Here is a 17,321-nt window from a genome sequence, read left to right as displayed (position 1 = left end):
CATGCTGAGGGCAGCATGACCAGCAACTTCAAGGGCTTACAACTTGGGCTTCTCTTAATCAAATTAGGACTTTAAGCACTCGAAATTGAAGTTCAGAATGTCTTCTTTCCATCCATATGTTATTTGGGCCAATCCAAGGTCGGAGGAGGAAGTTAAGGCCAAAACAAATTGCTAACTCATTTTCCGCGCTGATAAGATCCATCCTGAGCATGGTTCTGTGTTTGCTAGGTAACGGACTCCAGATTTATCCAATAGGGCTGAATTTTGGATATGTTATAGTATACACCAATTGGAACAACTTTCATGAAGAATGTGGCCTCATTCGAGCTATGTAGGTTGTTGAAACAAAGCTTGCAATATGACCTACGGAACTGGACTGGCAGGGGGCTGTAGCCAAAATGAGTTTGTCTTTAAGCTCTTCATCCATTCATCCAAATTAGGCCTTAACATGCTTGAATTGCATGAATTATGCTCTCTAAAGCCATCATTATTACCTAAAGCTCAATGAACTGAAAGATAAACACAAAAAGGATTAAAAGCACAAGTTTAACTCAAAAACATAACCAAATCATAAGCTAGAAGGGTACAAAATGATATACAATTATGAACCGATCAAGCCCCAAAAGGAATTCAAAAACCCATGGACTCTTCTCCCAAAAATCAAAACCTAATTTATGCACCATCTCTCACTAGAACTCTCTCTCTCTCTAAAAACCCATTTTGAAAAATGTAAATGAGAGAGTTCTTGAGTCCAGACCAGCCCCAGCCATTTTTATAGGACAAAAGGACACTTGGCAGCCAAAGATTGGATTGATAATAAGCAAAATCACGTGCTTTGGTTAAAAATCCATGCTGTAAATATTGGCCTATACGACTAGTCATCTCGACAAAGTATATGGAAGCAAATGCTGATTTGGCCTATATGACTAGTCATCTCGACAAAGTATATGGATGCAAATGTTGATTTTCCTAATGATTTCCATTATAGATGAATGCACAAATTACCTTTGTTTTGTAGCCTCATAAGTTCTTCAATATACTTCAACTTTGTAGCAAATACCCAATGCCTAATTTCTAAAGATGAGCTAGGAGGAATTACATGAAAGTGTACTTTTGGCAAGGAAAGCCAATTCTAACAATCCTAAAACTAACAATTCTTCCATCAATCTCCTGGCCCTTGCTTAACTCCTTGTTTTGTAAATCAGAATGCGAAGTCAAGTGCATCCTGCTGAGATTTGAATTTTGAATCCATACCCTGGAAAAAAGCCTTGATTAGTACTTTGATTTGCCTACGTTCTTGTCCGCATGTATTTATTTTCCTTTCAGGTGAAATCTTGCTCCTACATTTATCATGTGGAACCATAGAAGGAATTCAATTAGAACTAATTGGTTTCTTTATTTATGTATGGCTTTTTTTATATATAATAAAAAATGGTACGTAAGGTTTACGAAATTCTCACAAATCATCTTTAAGGTTTGTTTGTGACATTAATAATCATTAGCATTACCCTTTGCACATCAAAGTCGTCCATATTTTTAGAATTTCTATCAACACATGGAAGAAAAGTGGAAACACATGTCCAATGACATCTTGAGATGTGCATTAGATAATAAATATATTTTTTTGAAAAGTTTTAAAATTGAAAATCCATAAATAAATAAAAAAAAAACATTAAAAATAGAGAGAAACTGAGAGTAGAGGGGGAAGAGAGGGAGAGTAGAGGAGGAAAGGGAAACAAGGGGAGAGGGCACTTGTAGAACCACACTAAGGGCTACATATGTGGTTTTTGAGGGAAGAAACATCAAAACTATATATTTAACTTGTTTTAAATATTAGCCTAGTATATATTAACTTATTAAAGCCCAAAAATTCCAATTCTTCATGAATTTAGTTGCAGACAAGCAATAAAAATGCACATTAAAATAGGTACACTTTCAATTCTGTTGAATATATTTTCATTTTGATAATGTGTTTTTCAGTTATTTTGAAGGGATTTTTGTAGAAATGCCACCTAAACTTATACCTTAGTTTTAATTTGTCATCTCAAAGAAAAATTTAAAAGAAATGTCACCTTAATTTTTCAAAATTCATGATTTGTCATCTGACTTTAATACCATCCAATTTTCTATATATTTTAAGGGTATTTTAGTCTTTCCATTTTAAGGGTATTTTAAAAATGGAAAAATCATTATAACAAAAATTGAATATCTTTTAAAAAATTAAAAATGAAAAAAAATAAATCAGCTTCCTCATCCCCGGTGTGCCATTGGTGGCTCCAACCAACCCCGTCCCCTAGAAATCCACTCCCCATTCCCTCATCACAACCCCATCCCTTGTGTGCGGTGACATTTCTACAAAAATCCGTACAATTCATATGTATTTGTTTTATATGATAATGCTTATTGGAAATTAGTCAATGGAGTTATGAACTAACGTGGTTTATATGATTTAATGTTTACTTTTATTTCTAGAAAGACTATAGAAATTGTAAGTACAAGAAAAAAGGTCATAGATTTTAAGCTAATAACTTTTGCTAGCCCACCCGTTGAAAAATTCATGGTTCCGCCCTTAAGAGAGTGAGAGGGTGGGGATATGGGTGGGTTGTGGTTGGGGCTATGGCTTGGGCGTGGGTTGAGGGTGGGGATGGGGGTGGTCGGGTCGTGGGTGATAAAAAAAGAAGAAGGAGATGGAGAACACATGGGGGAGAGAGGGAGAGTAGAGGGTGAGATAAAAAAAACAAAGGGAGAGGGTAGGGTTGGGCGTGGGTTGCAAGTGGGGATGAGGTCGGGTTGTGGGCAAGAAAGAAAAAAGACGGAGAGGGAGAGCAAAGGGGGAGAGAGAAGAGAGGGAGAGATAGGCAATGCGGGAGAGAGAGAGGGCATAGGGTGGAGAGGGGGTGGATGGGGGAGAGATGGAGAACAAGGGGGATGGGACCCTGTAACTTTTTTAAAAATATGGCTTTTTAATTTTTAATAATTGATTTTCAATTTAAACTTTTTAAAATATTTATTTATTTATCTAATTCCATGTGTCCATGATGTCATTGGACATGTGAGCTCCACTTATCTTCCACATAAACCACTTAATTGAATTTCTAACAGCAAGGACAATTTTGATGTGCAAAGGGTAACGTTAAAGAGTATTAATGTCACAAAACAAAACCTTAAGGACGACTCATGACAATTTCGTAAACCTCAGGAACTATTTGTAATAAAAAGCCTTTATGCATTAATGACGATACATGCATTTTCCATTAGATTTACCATTACCGAAAATCCATGTCAAATATATAGCTGATTTGGGTGCCCTAGCCAAAACGAATCAAGTTAAGAGGCGGTCTAGGCCCTGGAACCCGTTGGCGAACCAAACTAGTGCTAGACGGAGGCGTGGATGAGGAGTTTGAGGCTTGTCTAGATCACATCGTCTTCTCTCGTAAATCAGTCTTTACCTATTTCTCATTCAAAATGGTCGAACCGAGAGAGGTAAAATCATCAACATGATATCCTTTTTTGTATTTGTAAACATTATTGTTCTTCATTTTGGGAATAAAAATTAACAATTTAATCATGCGTTTTGGATGAGGAAATTTAGGAATACTAAGAAATTAAAAAATGATTGGATTTAATGATCTTAAATTTGTGAAGTTGGTTGTTTGGTTAATTTAAAAGTATAATGGGGCTTACATGATTTTCTTTTTAGTGGCATCAATCTATAAATGAGTAGCTGTGGTGGGTAGATACATTAATTGTACTGGTTGGCAGTGCCATCATGTCTAATGTTGGTGGTGGGGTTTCTAGTTAGTGGTAAGGTGGTGGTACAAAGGGGATGGAGTTGGTTGTGGCCGTGATGTTGATGGGATGAGGTGATGGCGCTAGTAATAGTGCTGGGGCAGTGGTGGTGATGACCATGACAAGGTGGTGGTGGTGGTTTTCTTTCTAAGTCTCTCACTCTATTAGAATTCTAGAAATGAAAAGTATTTAGATGAAATTGAAATTTAAAATTTATTATGATAAAATTCCAAGATTTTTTTTTTTTTTTTTTTCCCAAATGAAATTTATAAATTTCTTTGTTTATGAATCTAAATAGGAGAGTTGGCGTATGTAAATTAAAAAATTATGGTCTAAATTACGGGTTTATTTTCCTCATTCAAACCCAACGGTAAGAGAATGGGTTCTCTTGCCAGCTGGTATTTAATCCTAGTCCTGCTCAACCTTTTCTTGTGAAAATTGCTATATCTTTTTTCTTTGGTGAAGGGTCGTTACAACTTGAGAAAGAGAAGGAAAACTACTCATGACAACTTGGTGGACCGAATCAGTTATTTACCCCATGAAATTCTTGTCACTATATTGTCACTCTTGCCGCTAAAGGAAGCAGCATCAACTAGTATCCTTTCTAGGCAATGGCAGTATCTGTGGACGTCTACTATGAATCTCAACTTCGATGATGAGGACACTTTATGCCGTACTGCCAAGCCACCAGGAGGAGAAGCCCAAGAGTTGGCAAACCTCAGGTATGTCAATTGGGTCAATAGCGTGGTGGAACAACACAGAGGCCCTAAAGTCGAACAATTCAGAGTTAGCTTTCATCTCGATAATCGTTCTTCAAGTTCCATTGATAAATGGATCCGATTTGCAATGAAAAAGGGAGTTCAAATGCTTGACATTGACTTCCTAGAATATGGTTTTCACCAGAGCTATACTTTGTTTCCCCACCAAGTTTTTGGTTTCAAACAAGGGTCTGCATGGAGGCCCTTCTGTTTTGAGGTTCCAAATCTAGACCCTTGCATGTACACTGGCTTTAAGTCCCTCAAAGATCTTCGTTTCAAAAATGTTGATATTGCAGAAGAAGTTCTCCAGTACTTCTTGTCTAATTGTCCAGTTCTTGAACGATTATCAGTCTATAATTCCCGATACGTGTCTCGTCTAAGAGTTGTCGGTACATCAATTGCCTTGAAGTACTTAGAGATCTGGGAATGTTTCATGATGGAGAGCATTGAGATTCGTGATGCAAACCTTGTTTCATTTACTTATGCTGGACATACAATGATAAACTTGCTTATCAGGAATGTACCTCGTCTTGTTGACGTATCCATTTGTGAGCCCAACAATCTTTTCTTTGAGGTTGTCTTCGCCCAACTTTCATACTGTCTTTCTCAGCTAGAGACTCTCAACTTGACTTACAATGTGGTTAGTACGTATTATGTTATTATTTTGTGTTAGTTTTCCTTTCTTTTAAAATATATATGTTTTTCAGATTATGTTACTTTTCTTTGTCTTCAGTTGTTCAGGTGCGATCGTATATTTCCTACAATGCCGAATCTCAGGCATTTGGGTTTAATATTTGAGGGAGATGATGCTTTCGCTCTTGTTAACCTAACTTACTTCCTTCAGGCATGCCCTTGCTTGCACAAACTTGTGTTGCAGGTATGTGTATATTCTTAGATTAAGAAATTATTCTTAGTTTTTATGTGATTGGCTGATGGATTTGGACTTTCGATATAGTAGTGCATGCTGTTTGTTGGATCTTTTATGGCTTTATTAAACTATATATACAATTTTTTATTTGTAGTTGATGGATTTTACATTTGGGGGGAAATATTTTTATTTGAAAGAGGCTGGGTTTTCTATAATAAACGTTTTTAATAGGATTCGATTCCCATTTAAATAATCTAGTATATTCCACTAATGAGCTATGCACATACCTCATCTCTCCTAGAATTTGAGGGTCCTGTGCGAAATTTAAATTGGGGCTCTCATTGCTTCTAACACGAAAATACTATATAAAAAAATACTGTGAATTTTAACGAAAAACAAACATCAACCAATAAAAGTAATGAACACAAATATTTATCATGAAGACATGCATAGCCTAGTGGTATTTTCTGGTAAAGTTGTTTACTTGGTCATGGGTTCAATACTTCCTTATTGCCATTTTATGAAGAAATTTTTGAGGGCCGCCCCAGCTGTCCTTGACTTTGCTGAGAGAATAAATTTAAATTAGGGAGAATACAATCTTCATCTTCTATTCACTCCATTAATAGAAGAAAAAAGAGGATCCTAATGGCAACCTTGACTTCATTGAAGATATGGAAGATTTTGATGTAACATCAATGCCAAATAGAAGTTGGTTTAACTGTCCATTGAGATAAATATTTATGAGTTTCAATGTTTTTAATAACTATGGTTAGATTCTTCTGAGCCCATCTGTATTGTTACATATTCTGAGAGAATTTCTCACTTCTATTTGGTTGTTACATAGACTAAAAAAATGTTGGTTTGATGCAGATGCACTACGAAGGTCTGCTGAAAAGTTTTGCGAGAGCCCCGAAATTCTCCCACAATTCCCTCAAGGTTGTGGAAATGGTAGGGTATGTTGGTAGCACAAGTGATTTTGCGCTGGTTCGTTACTTGATAAAGACTGCTGTAAATCTGGAGAAAATTGTTGTTAATCCTGTCCAGACCTGGCTTCTACAGAGCCTCAACTACAGAATAATGAAAGACCAAATACTGAAGTGGCAAGAAACTGTAAGAGATCGCGCTAGGAAGTACTTTAAAAGAAGGGTGCCCAAAGGAATAGAATTTGTGTGCCTGTAGGAAGTAGGAAGCTAGCGCAGTGCGTAAGTATTCAATCGAGATTTTAATGGATTTTAAAGTAGTTATAAACTGCTGCAGATCTTATGGATTTTAACGTTTATTAGTGGACTACCAGTCTTTAATTTTTAACTTCTGCTGAACACTGCATGCTGTCTGCCTTGCTGGTTTAGTTTTCTGTCCACTTTTTACAAATTCTATCTTCCATTAAGCATGCAAGAATTCCTAGCTGCTCTTATCCTTCCCAACTCCTAAGCTTTAGTTGGGCCTTCTGCATATGAATGTAAGAATGGTTCAGAGTGTGTGGTCACAAACAATAAATGATTCTTTTTATTTGTTTCCCTTCCCTTTTAACCTAAATACAATGTCCGGATTTCCGCAAATTCTCTATGTTCTGTATATGTATATGTACAATTTGGTGAAATTCATGTTTTGATGTATTAAAATATGAACACAAATCAAGTTTTCAGTATTCATGTTTTGAGATCTCTTTACTAGTTGATTGATCCAAAATTTCTGATATTTTCTCAGGATGCATTTTTAAAAACATTAGGGAGTTGCAGTATCTGTCTTGGTCATATGACTTTGCTCACCGTCTCACCTAGCCAAAAGTCAAGAGATGATATTCTTGGATTCACATTGTAGCACTCCTAATTAGTCTTTGATAACTTGTAGGACCACAGTGAGTAAGGCCTTCGGATAGAAAATAAATGTTCTTTTTTGTTGTTGTTGTTGTTGTTTGGTCTAATTAATTCATTAAAAGAAAGCCCACAAGTAGGAAATAGAAAGCGAAAGATGCCAGCGCGCACTTGGTTTTGAGTTTCTCTGTATTTTGTTAGAACAGGATATATATGGAGCTTTCACAAAGTACTCATGTCAGGCTGGTTTTGTTCACATTCCTTCATGGGTTCATTCTTTTATGCATAAGCATACCTCTGGCTTCTGCAAAGCTACCCAGTAGCAATACTTTTGGAAATGAAATTGATCGCCTGCCGCTGCTGGACTTGAAGAAAAGAACCACTCAAGATCCTCTTCATGTCATGCGCTCATGGAATGATTCCATTGATTTATGAAGTTGGGTTGGCGTTACATGCAACCATTCCACCAAAAGAGTCTTCATTTTGAACCATAGCTTGTAGGCTCCTTATACCACCTTCTATTGGGAATCTTACTCATCTAAATGGAATTAACCTACGCACCAACAGCTTTCATGGAGAAATTCCTCAAGAAATGAGTCATCTACCGTCTACAAAGCTTGCAATATATCAACCTGTCGTGAAATTCCTTTAGCGGCAAAATTCCAACTAATATATCTCACTGTACACAACTAAGTGTGCTCACTTTTAGTTTCAATGAGCTTATTGGGTCAATTCCAAACCACCTCAGTTTATTGTTAAATTTGAATTATGTATCCATTTCTGCTAACAATCTCATTGGAGCAATCCCAGGTTGGATAGGAAAACTGTTCTTCTTTGAATAATCTTCATCTTATTCAAAACAATTTTCATGGAAGCATACCCAATGAGCTCGGGCGTCTGTAAAGCTTAGAGAAATTCTCGCTTTCAGATTGGTAATGTCCTTTTGCTACCCACCCTTTGTGGTTGGGGGACCCTACTAACCCCGAGGGTAGGTACTTTGTGCGACTTCACCCACCAATGCCAAGGTGAACTGCCCAAGACCACTATACCTCACCTGAGAAGGTTTCCATCAACCAACCAATCACTTTAATGCCTTGCTTAGTTACAAGCCCACACTACAGTTCCAAAGGAAATGTCCGTTCTTCAATCTATAACATTTCTTCCGTATACTATTTTGGTGTTGCTCAAAATCAACTGCACGGAGAGCTACCACCAAATGTCTGCGTTAATCTTCCTAATAATCTCGAAGAATTTGACTCTGGTGGCAACAAATTCACTGGAACTATTCCTGCGTCATTGTCAAATTCTTCTAGACTTCGGATGCTTAATTAATCTAGCTGAAAATGGTCTCACCGGGACACTCCCTGCTGAAAATCTTGGAAGCTTGCGAAGCTTAGTTTCCATGAACTCCAGCCGCAATAGACTGGGAAGTGGAACAACTGGCGACTTGAACCTTCTCAGCTTTTTGGCTAATTGTACTAGCCTAGAGGACTTTGGTATGGACACTAACCATTTCGGAGGAGAAATGCCAAGTTCATAGGCAACCTTTCTACACAACTAAAATCTGAAATTTGATACACAGAAGCATCCCTGACGGCATTGGAAACCTTGTAAACTTGACCCATATTGGAATGGAAAAAAACTACTTCAGTGGTAGTGTCCCTGATGGAATTGGGAAGCTTCAAAACTTACAGGAACTGTACTTGAATGAAAACAAATTTTCTGGGCCGACACCGTCCTCTCAAGGTAACTTGACTTCATTAAGAAAGTTGTGCGTAAGCGAGGCTAGGTTTGAGAGAAGTATACCTCTAAGTCTTGGAAACTGCCGAAGTCTATTTGCACTTGACCTTTCTAATAACAATCTAACATAACAGGCACCATACATACCTGGAGAGATTGTCGGAATTTCATCCCTTTCACTTTATTTGGGAACAATTCCTCAATCTTTTTAAAGTTTGAGAAGCTTGGAAGAAATAGATATTTCACGCAACAACTTATTTGGAGAGATACCTGAATTTCGTGGCAAGTTTACATTTCTTAATCATCTCAATCTTTCTTATAAAGAAGGGACATTTTCAAATGCAAGTGATCTCTCAATTATTGTCAACGATAGGCCATGTGGTGACCTCCCAAAATTGTGCATGCACCCGCAGAAAGTCTCATTCATCTCAACGACCACTTGCCATAAAGGTCGTCATCCCTATAGCTTGTGCATTTGCCTTCATAATTGCACTGTATCATGCTTCATTGTTTCTCGTTCAAAGGTGAAAAGGCCAAGAGGTGGAACTGTAACTTCACATATTCGTGTAAGGGAAATAACAAGTAAAAACCATAATGTTGAAATGAAGGGATATAGATAAATATATGAAGTTCAAGATTCTTCGAAAATGCACACACAGTTCATAGAAGTAGATCACTATTCTAAAACAGGGATCCAGATTCTCTGCTTGTTTTTTCTCTGCCATGATCTGCTTGACTTCTATTCTGGATACGCCACCTCATTAAAATTTTATCCAAGGGACTTTAAGTTGACACATCATTCTTACAACATAACCCAATTTTCTCACAATTAAAAAAGAGAAAAATAACCCTAATTGAACTAACAGGAAACATAACAGATATCGTTAAACTTTTCTCTAAAGCACATCATCCCTCCTCCCCCTTTCCTACTGTTATACTCTTCTTCTTCTTCTTTTTTGTTATTAACTTCTTTCTGTCCCTGCTTCTCTATAGTTTTCTTTTTTTTTTTCTATTTCCTTTTCTCTACAAAACGTAATCCCTCCCTCTTTCCTACAGTTCTACTGTTTTACTGTATATTTTTTTTCCTTCTTTCTTTCTCTCAGCTTCTCCACCCTATTGCACATGTATATTATCTCTTCTCTCTTCTTCTTCTAAAAAATCTATGCAATTGTATAAATATTTTTTTTCTATTTCCTTTCTCTACAGGATGTCTCCCCTTTCGTACTGTTTTACTCATATTTTGTTTTCTTTCTTTCTTTTGCTGCAGCTTCTCCACCGTCTTTCTGAACGGACACTAATTGGTGGTGGCTACACTACGAAGTTGCTTTCATGCATTCATTGTTTTATTTTCATTTTTCTCTTTAGTACTTTAGCTAGCTAGGCGATGGCATGATGGTTGATGCCTAGTCTTTTTGGTCGGCAGTATTTGTAATTTTATGGGAGAACATGCAATTTTCTTATTTTGTTGGTTTGATTAAGGACAAAAGTTTTGTACTTCTTTTGTTGGTTTGTTTGCTATCAATCTGAGAGTCTTTTGTGTTTCTTTTTGTCAATTAATCTTGGGAGTCTTTCTTGTGCTCCATGCACCCTGTTGGGTTTGATCTTTCAGACTCTGTAGTGGAGTAACTCCTTATATCAAAAATGACTACGGGCGCTCGATCACTTGAGAGTTAAAACTTAAATTCAACCTCTATTAAGACCAATCACTTGAGACAAATCCTACAAAATTATATAATTAAGAATATCATAGATTTCAGATTTAACCCAAATCCTACACTCAACTCCATCATCAAATAACTGTGGGAACACATATTTCGTTGATCAATAAGAAGACGACACGTGGAAAAGGAATATTCCTTTGGTAAACTAATTATCCTAATTAAATCCTATTTAATTAGGGAAATTATCTTTGATTTAATAGGGAAATATCTTTCTAAATCAAGGAACCAATTTCAACCAAATCTCTTGGATTAATTCCTACCATCTTTTTGGATAAGAATAATCATAACCAAATAAAAATTATTCTCCCAAAACCCTAGCATACAAGGAGCCTATAAATACATGGCTACATAAGGAATTCTAAATTCTTTTTTAATCCTAAAACCCTAATTGAAAATCCTCTCTCTCTCTCTCTCTCTCCCACATGACTCCAGCCACCACACATGGCTCCGGCCACCCGGCTCTCCTCGTGAGAGAAAACTCCATCCACTTTAGCTATTGTCCTATCTTTTTCAAGATCCAATCAAACTAACTTAAGCATCGGAGGGCCTTTAGCCAACATCCCTCGTGTGTGGTCCGTTGAGCTAGATTTGTTTTACAGGAACCAAGGGAGAAGAAAGGGAAGGAAGATCGAAGATCGAGGAATCAACCTGCGAATATTCCCCGTGAGGAAATTTGCTCAAACATATTTGGTGCTTTCATTGAGAGTGCGAGTTATACTCAATGCGTGTTCTTGAATGAAAGGAATTCGTTCCCTCATATTCATCACTCAACCGAAGCCTTCCAAACAACCATGGTTGGAAGCATGCGCACGAGAAGCCGAGCCGCCTAGACGACTCAATCTGCTACGAGTTTGAGCCATCACGATGGAGCGATGTCAAGCCTTCCACCACGTTCCGCCACTGAAATCGTGGTTACCACCAGGGTTCTAGCCATCACCGCCGCTCCACCACATCGTGCCACCACTATGAGCCTAGTGCAACCACAAGGCTCCATGTCCAAGACCATGGTTCAAGCACACGGCTCGTGGACACCATAAACTTGCAGCCTCACAACCTTACAGCTGGATCCAGCCACCGTCCTGACGGCCTCATGGCCAGATTGGAGGCTCACCACCATGACGGTGCTGTGGTCCATCCTGACGTCATCGCTTATGACCAATTTGCCTCCGCTGCCAACTTTGGCTCTGTTGTGGAACAACTTCATTCATTCCCTCATTTGCCGCCGCACTCGACGTAAGCTCTTGTGTATACCACTAGGGATGGCAGAAATCCCTGTAGGGAAGGGTCTCCGACACTAGCGGGGGAGATTTCGGGGCAAAACAGGTATCTGATACTTGAAAAATCCTTGACGGGTATGGGGCAGGTATGGTATTAGCGTCCCCATCCCTATCCCTGAACTCGACCCCAAAATATATATTTTTATATTTAAATAAATATATAATTATAATATTTATGTTTAACCCTAAGTTAGCCTCCCTATCCTAATTCTTCATAATCTCCTTTGGTCTCCAGCCACACCTCTCTCTCTCTCTCTCTCTCTCTCTCTCTCTCTCTCTCTCTCTCTCTCAGTTTAGAAGATAAATGGGTTGTTAAAAAGGGTCAGTTTCTTGGTATTCTGGTTTGCAATAATGCTTGCAGAACTGTTCAAAGTTCCCAAGTTGGGGCACCAAAAGCTGAGCATGATGACAACACCTTGGATATGCTCTTAGTTCATGGAAGTGGGCGGTTAAGGCTATTGAGATTTTTCATGTTGATGCAGATGGGTAAACACCTTTCACTGCCATATGTGGAAAATGTCAAGGTATGGGGTCGAGGATTCGGGGCGGGTATGGGGGACAGTCCCTCTACAAGGACGGGGACGGGGATTCCCCTAAACCTATTAAACGAGGATGGATTCGGGAACGGGGGCGGGGAAAGAGAGCGGGGACGAGGATGGTATTGTCATACTCGGCCCCTCCCCAACCCGTTGCCATCCCTATACACTACTAACGAAACCCTAGCCCATGTGCAATTGGGCTCCACATAATTCTCTCCTCCTGATCCACGTAGTCAAGCATATCTCAGTCTTAGAATTGACTAGCTGACTCAAAGAGTAGACGACCAAAACAACTTGGTTGGGACAGCTCCTCAACTAGATTGACTTGGTCCGAAACCTTGGCCTCAACCAAATTATCATTCAACACATCCAAAGTAACTATAAAGTTCAACTCAACTATTCAAAATCACATCAATATGAAATTCCAGAGAAGATTAGGAAGAATTAGGAGAGGGAGGTTAACTTAGGGTTAAACATAAATATTATAATTATATATTTTTATTTATTTAAATATAAACATATATATTTTCGGGTCAGATTTTGGGGATGGGGACGCCAATACCATCCCTCTCCATACCCATCGGGGATTTTTCAAGTTCGGGGATCCCCGTACCTGATACCTGTTTGGCCCTGAAATCTCCCCCAACCTGACGGGGACCCGCCCCTGAAGGAATTTTTGCCATCCCTAGGACGACCGCATCGACAACAATTCAAGAGGTCCCTAGCAAGTAGAGCAGGACCGAGCAAGCTAGAAGAAGGACAAGAACGAGCTGCTCAGCGCGCATGCATGTCACAAGCGTCTGCAAGCCCCGGTCAAAGTAGATCGAGTGCCCGTTCAAGATTAGATCCAAGGACCAACATACATGAGAGGTTAGGCCTACGATCAGATGTCCATTCTCGTTTAAACTCAATAAATGGATTCCTAAATAACTAGAAGGATTTGGAGAAAAAGAGAGCCAAAGTGAGATTCATGGACTAAAACTTACCCAAAAAACTCAATTTTCAAGATTTGCCTCTAAGTTGTTTTCCACCATTCTAACACTCCTAGATTGTCCCTAAAGCTTCGAAAACTCTTCTAAAGTTCATACATATCATGGGAACTTATAAAAAACTCAAAATGGAAACAAAATAGTAAACACCCACACTTGAAAAATTGCTCTATCCACCCAACCCGAAATTGAAAGTTCAAAACTCTTGTAATTCAATTTCTCTATCATTCAAGTGACTCAAAATACTCTCCAACGCACTAAAATCACTCAAACACATAATTAAGTTAAAATAAATAAATAATAATTTTTAATTTTTTTTCCTAGATGTTACATAAACGAACCCTAAAATTAACTGACACCCTACTACAAAAGTATTTATTGAATTATTAATTTACCCTAATATCAAAATAACCAAAAAGGATAATTGTGAAACAAATATTATTTTAATAAGTACACCATACTCACCATATTAACCCTAATCAAACGTAGAGAAGTTTTCGTATTGCTTGGTGCCCACCAATGGCGGAGCCTTGTTAAGGCCTGAAGGGGCATGGGCCCCCCCAAAATTTTTAGTCCATTTAATTTTTGCTATTGCTTTCCTACACATTTAGGAAGTCTATATAATAATAAATTGCTTGTGGCCCCCTCACAAAAGAAAAATACTTTCTCTCTCTTTGCAAGTAAAAGAGTAAGTGATTTCAAATAGATATTAATAAAAAATAAAAGTAGCCAATCAAATAAAGTTTCAAAAAATTTCCTTTATCAAATAGGAAGTAGACTTTTACCCAAATAAAAAAGGATTGGGATTTTAATTTTTGTTCCAATATGAAGCAAAGTTTAGCATTGACTCAATTATAGATGGTTTTCGAGATAAGAAAGAATGATGAGTGTTATTTTGATACCTAATTGAATAAACAATTTTTTTCTTCCTTTTATTTTTACAAACATTGTTAAGGTTGAAAATTTGAAATTTTTTAATGTCTAATTTGGTTTATATGTTGGCCCCCAACACATAAATTCCTGGCTCTGCCATTGTGCCCACGGAGAACAATGCGGCAAGCACTGGCGGGGGTGCAAGGAAAGGCATGTCAATGCGCTCTGTAAGGAATGGTTTTTTCTTTTGCTTCTCGTTCTCCATCTCCAAGTTTCGTGTTTGTAGAAATTGCTGCTTAATTTGATTTTTACAACTAATAAACTGCTTTTCCTTGACTGTGAATGAAATCTTTTCATGGTTTAGCTACACTCTTGGACCCACTTGGTGTTAATCTGTACCCACTCAATGCTCTGCTTCAATGTTCTCGCTATCGAGGGGTTGGGATGGACTTTGAAGAATTCATCTACTTCCTTAACCTTCTCGAATGAAGCCAACTGCAGAGGAAGGTAAAACCCCAAAAGGCACAAGCATTGAACAAAATGGAAAGGCATCAGAACAAAAGAAAAGGCCTCTCAAATACAAGAACAAACGTTTCAAGAGAGAGTTACTTTTGCAAATTGGGTTACTTTTGAAATTATGCAAATTTGCAAACGGAGGGCAACAAGTTCAATAAAAAAATAAGAAAAAAATAAAGAAATTCACAAGGATTTACAAGAATCAAGCTTTGAATTGAAGGAGCTAGCAAATCTACTTAGACAACAGCTTACGAAATTAAAGACTTTGATGCAAACCCAAAATCTGAAAAGAGGACACGAATTCATGTAAAAAGAGAAATCTGGTTGAGGATTGGTATTAGGGTGTTGTGTGATAGAGTGTATTAGGGTATACCTGGGGTATTTTTGGTAGTTAAATAAGGTGTACTTAGTTAATTTTACATTTTCATTAAAATATTAAGGTGTACTTAGATCATAGGGTGTACTCAATTAATTTTAGGGTTCGTCTAGCAGCACTCTTTTGTAAATGACAAAAATTACAGTGAAAAATGAATTCCTGCTCAGTAGAAATTGCGAAATGATGCCTTTTTTGGAGGAAATTAATCTCGATTCCCAATTTTCACGATTTTTTCCGTGTGCCATTTAATAAATTACATACTTTGCCAAACAATAGAAATATCAATTTCTCCTCTTCAATTCCCGACTTTTAACTAAATCCCGACTTTTCCTCTATCCAAACGGAGTGCTACTTTCTATCCATAGTATTTTAGACTGGGTGGTGCTTGTTGCTTTAGGTTATTAACTAACAAATATTATTATTTAATTTCTGTGTCAAAATAATTGAATTACTGCTAACTATATGTGTCAATTTTAATTAAAATATGATAATGTGACTATTCATGATTCTCATTAGAGTGATTCTGTGAAGCACATGCCTCTCTATCTAGATATTGTTATTCAGCTGGCTCAAGGCCAACAATACTTCCTCCATTACAACATGGTGATCCTCTCAAAGAATTCAAGTAAGAGAGGCATGTGGGCCCTTTTTCAATTTTTTTATTTACCTTTAAAGGTGGTGATGAGCATAAATCTTTGGTTAATTTGGTGAGCAAAAATGCTCCTGTATAAATTTGATTTCCCTAGTAGGATTTGGCATCTCTTTGGTTTTTCAGTATATCAAAAATTTCCTATTATGAGTATGCACGCATTCACTGAATTGACTTGAAATTTTACTTAAATGGGTCGATTCTCCAAATCTTAGGATTCTTGGTAAGCACGCATTATGGGAAACCTAATAATATCTCATTAATAGCACCAACGACTCTCACTACTATATATAACACAACCTTAATAACTTTTGAAACTCGCTACTTGCATACAATGGAGTCTCCACTTTCTTACGCCTTAGCATTCTTCTTTGCTTTGTTTTTATTTCTCTCTTCTTCTTCGTTAGCGAATGCATCGACTCAACTGATCGATGATGTTTGCAAAAAGACCATAAACAACGCAGAATGCCTGAAAATTCTGGAGACCAATCCTCAAGCCCTATCAGCATCCAGTTACAAAGATCTTGCTCAAGCAGCTCTCGGTTTAGCCATAGCCAATGCAGAAGATAGCCAAACATTCATCAACAATTTGCTCAAGAGTGATCCGAAGGATGCTATCAAAGAGTGTGCTTCTTTGTATCAAGCCGTTGTGGCATCGTTCAAAAGCTCGAAAGTTGAGATTGAGGAGGACCCAATGACGGCCAACTACGACGCCAAAATCGCAGGTGACGATGCCGGCAACTGCGAAACTGCGTTGAGTTCTAAAGGGGTTAAAGTTCCTGAAATATCTGTTAGAAACCATGTTGCCCAGTTGTATAGTAGTATTGGAGATGTTGTCACCGCTCTGCTTGATTGACTCTTCTATTTATCCATATATAAATCCTAATAAACTTGTTTGGACACAGTAAAAGTTATTTTAGTTATAAAAAAATTGTTTATGACATTAAGTTATGGTAAATTTTTATTTATAGTATTTTTCATATTAGATTATGTGAGGCCTCAATTTAAGTTTTGCATAGGGCCCTCAAAATCTCAGGGACGACCTTAGTTTTACACCAGCAGCCGTTGTTTGATTCTTTTTATTTTGAAGCCCCAGTTTGATTTTTTAAATTTTTTTTGGAAGCACGTGTTTAATGCTTCTTCTAAGCCCAAGTTTGATTCCTGAATTGAAACTACCTATTTGCTAAAATCTTAAAAGAGAAGTCAGGGACAGCTGGATAAACTTGGATCGGGTGCAAACCGTGTTATCTATATTTGCTCTATGCACATATTTTCTCATCCGGGAAATTGAAACTAGATATGGGAAATTTTCAATTTAATTTTTAATTTTGGGATCTTTTGCTTAATTTAAAGGAATAATCTACAGAGTTGCTTTCCCTTGAGCCACCCGAGCCAACTTCGTTGGCTTTTTT

The 17,321-nt window shown here is 37.6% G+C and overlaps 2 protein-coding genes and 1 long non-coding RNA gene across 3 annotated transcripts; all 3 read left to right on the top strand.

Moving 5' to 3' along the window:
* The first annotated feature begins 3,338 nt into the window (after positions 1–3,338).
* Positions 3,339–5,220, top strand: LOC110747021 (putative F-box protein At3g58860). Its single transcript, XM_021947236.2, has 2 exons — positions 3,339–3,483; positions 4,255–5,220. Exons 1-2 carry the CDS (start codon positions 3,466–3,468, stop codon positions 5,218–5,220), a joined length of 984 nt encoding a protein of 327 aa, XP_021802928.2. The 5' UTR covers positions 3,339–3,465.
* Positions 5,221–5,288: 68 nt separating this feature from the next.
* LOC148291181 (uncharacterized) lies at positions 5,289–6,723 on the top strand. The gene is made up of 2 exons (XR_015826617.1): positions 5,289–5,424; positions 6,286–6,723. It is a non-coding gene; the product is annotated as an uncharacterized LOC148291181 (long non-coding RNA).
* Positions 6,724–16,240: 9,517 nt separating this feature from the next.
* LOC110750675 (pectinesterase inhibitor) lies at positions 16,241–16,765 on the top strand. The gene has a single exon (XM_021951032.2). It carries the CDS (start codon positions 16,244–16,246, stop codon positions 16,763–16,765), a length of 522 nt encoding a protein of 173 aa, XP_021806724.2. The 5' UTR covers positions 16,241–16,243.
* The last annotated feature ends 556 nt before the right edge of the window (positions 16,766–17,321 follow it).

Source organism: Prunus avium, chromosome 8 (assembly GCF_965620075.1).
Source record: "Prunus avium chromosome 8, drPruAviu1.hap1.1, whole genome shotgun sequence".
NCBI classification, from domain to species: domain Eukaryota; kingdom Viridiplantae; phylum Streptophyta; class Magnoliopsida; order Rosales; family Rosaceae; genus Prunus; species Prunus avium.
Note: the sequence above shows the minus strand (reverse complement) of the source record. Positions and strands in the feature narration are given on the sequence as shown.

Excerpts from the sequence above, each read along its gene's own strand:
- LOC110750675 (XM_021951032.2), top strand. The coding sequence starts at position 16,244 with ATGGAGTCTCCACTTTCTTACGCCTTAGCATTCTTCTTTGCTTTGTTT.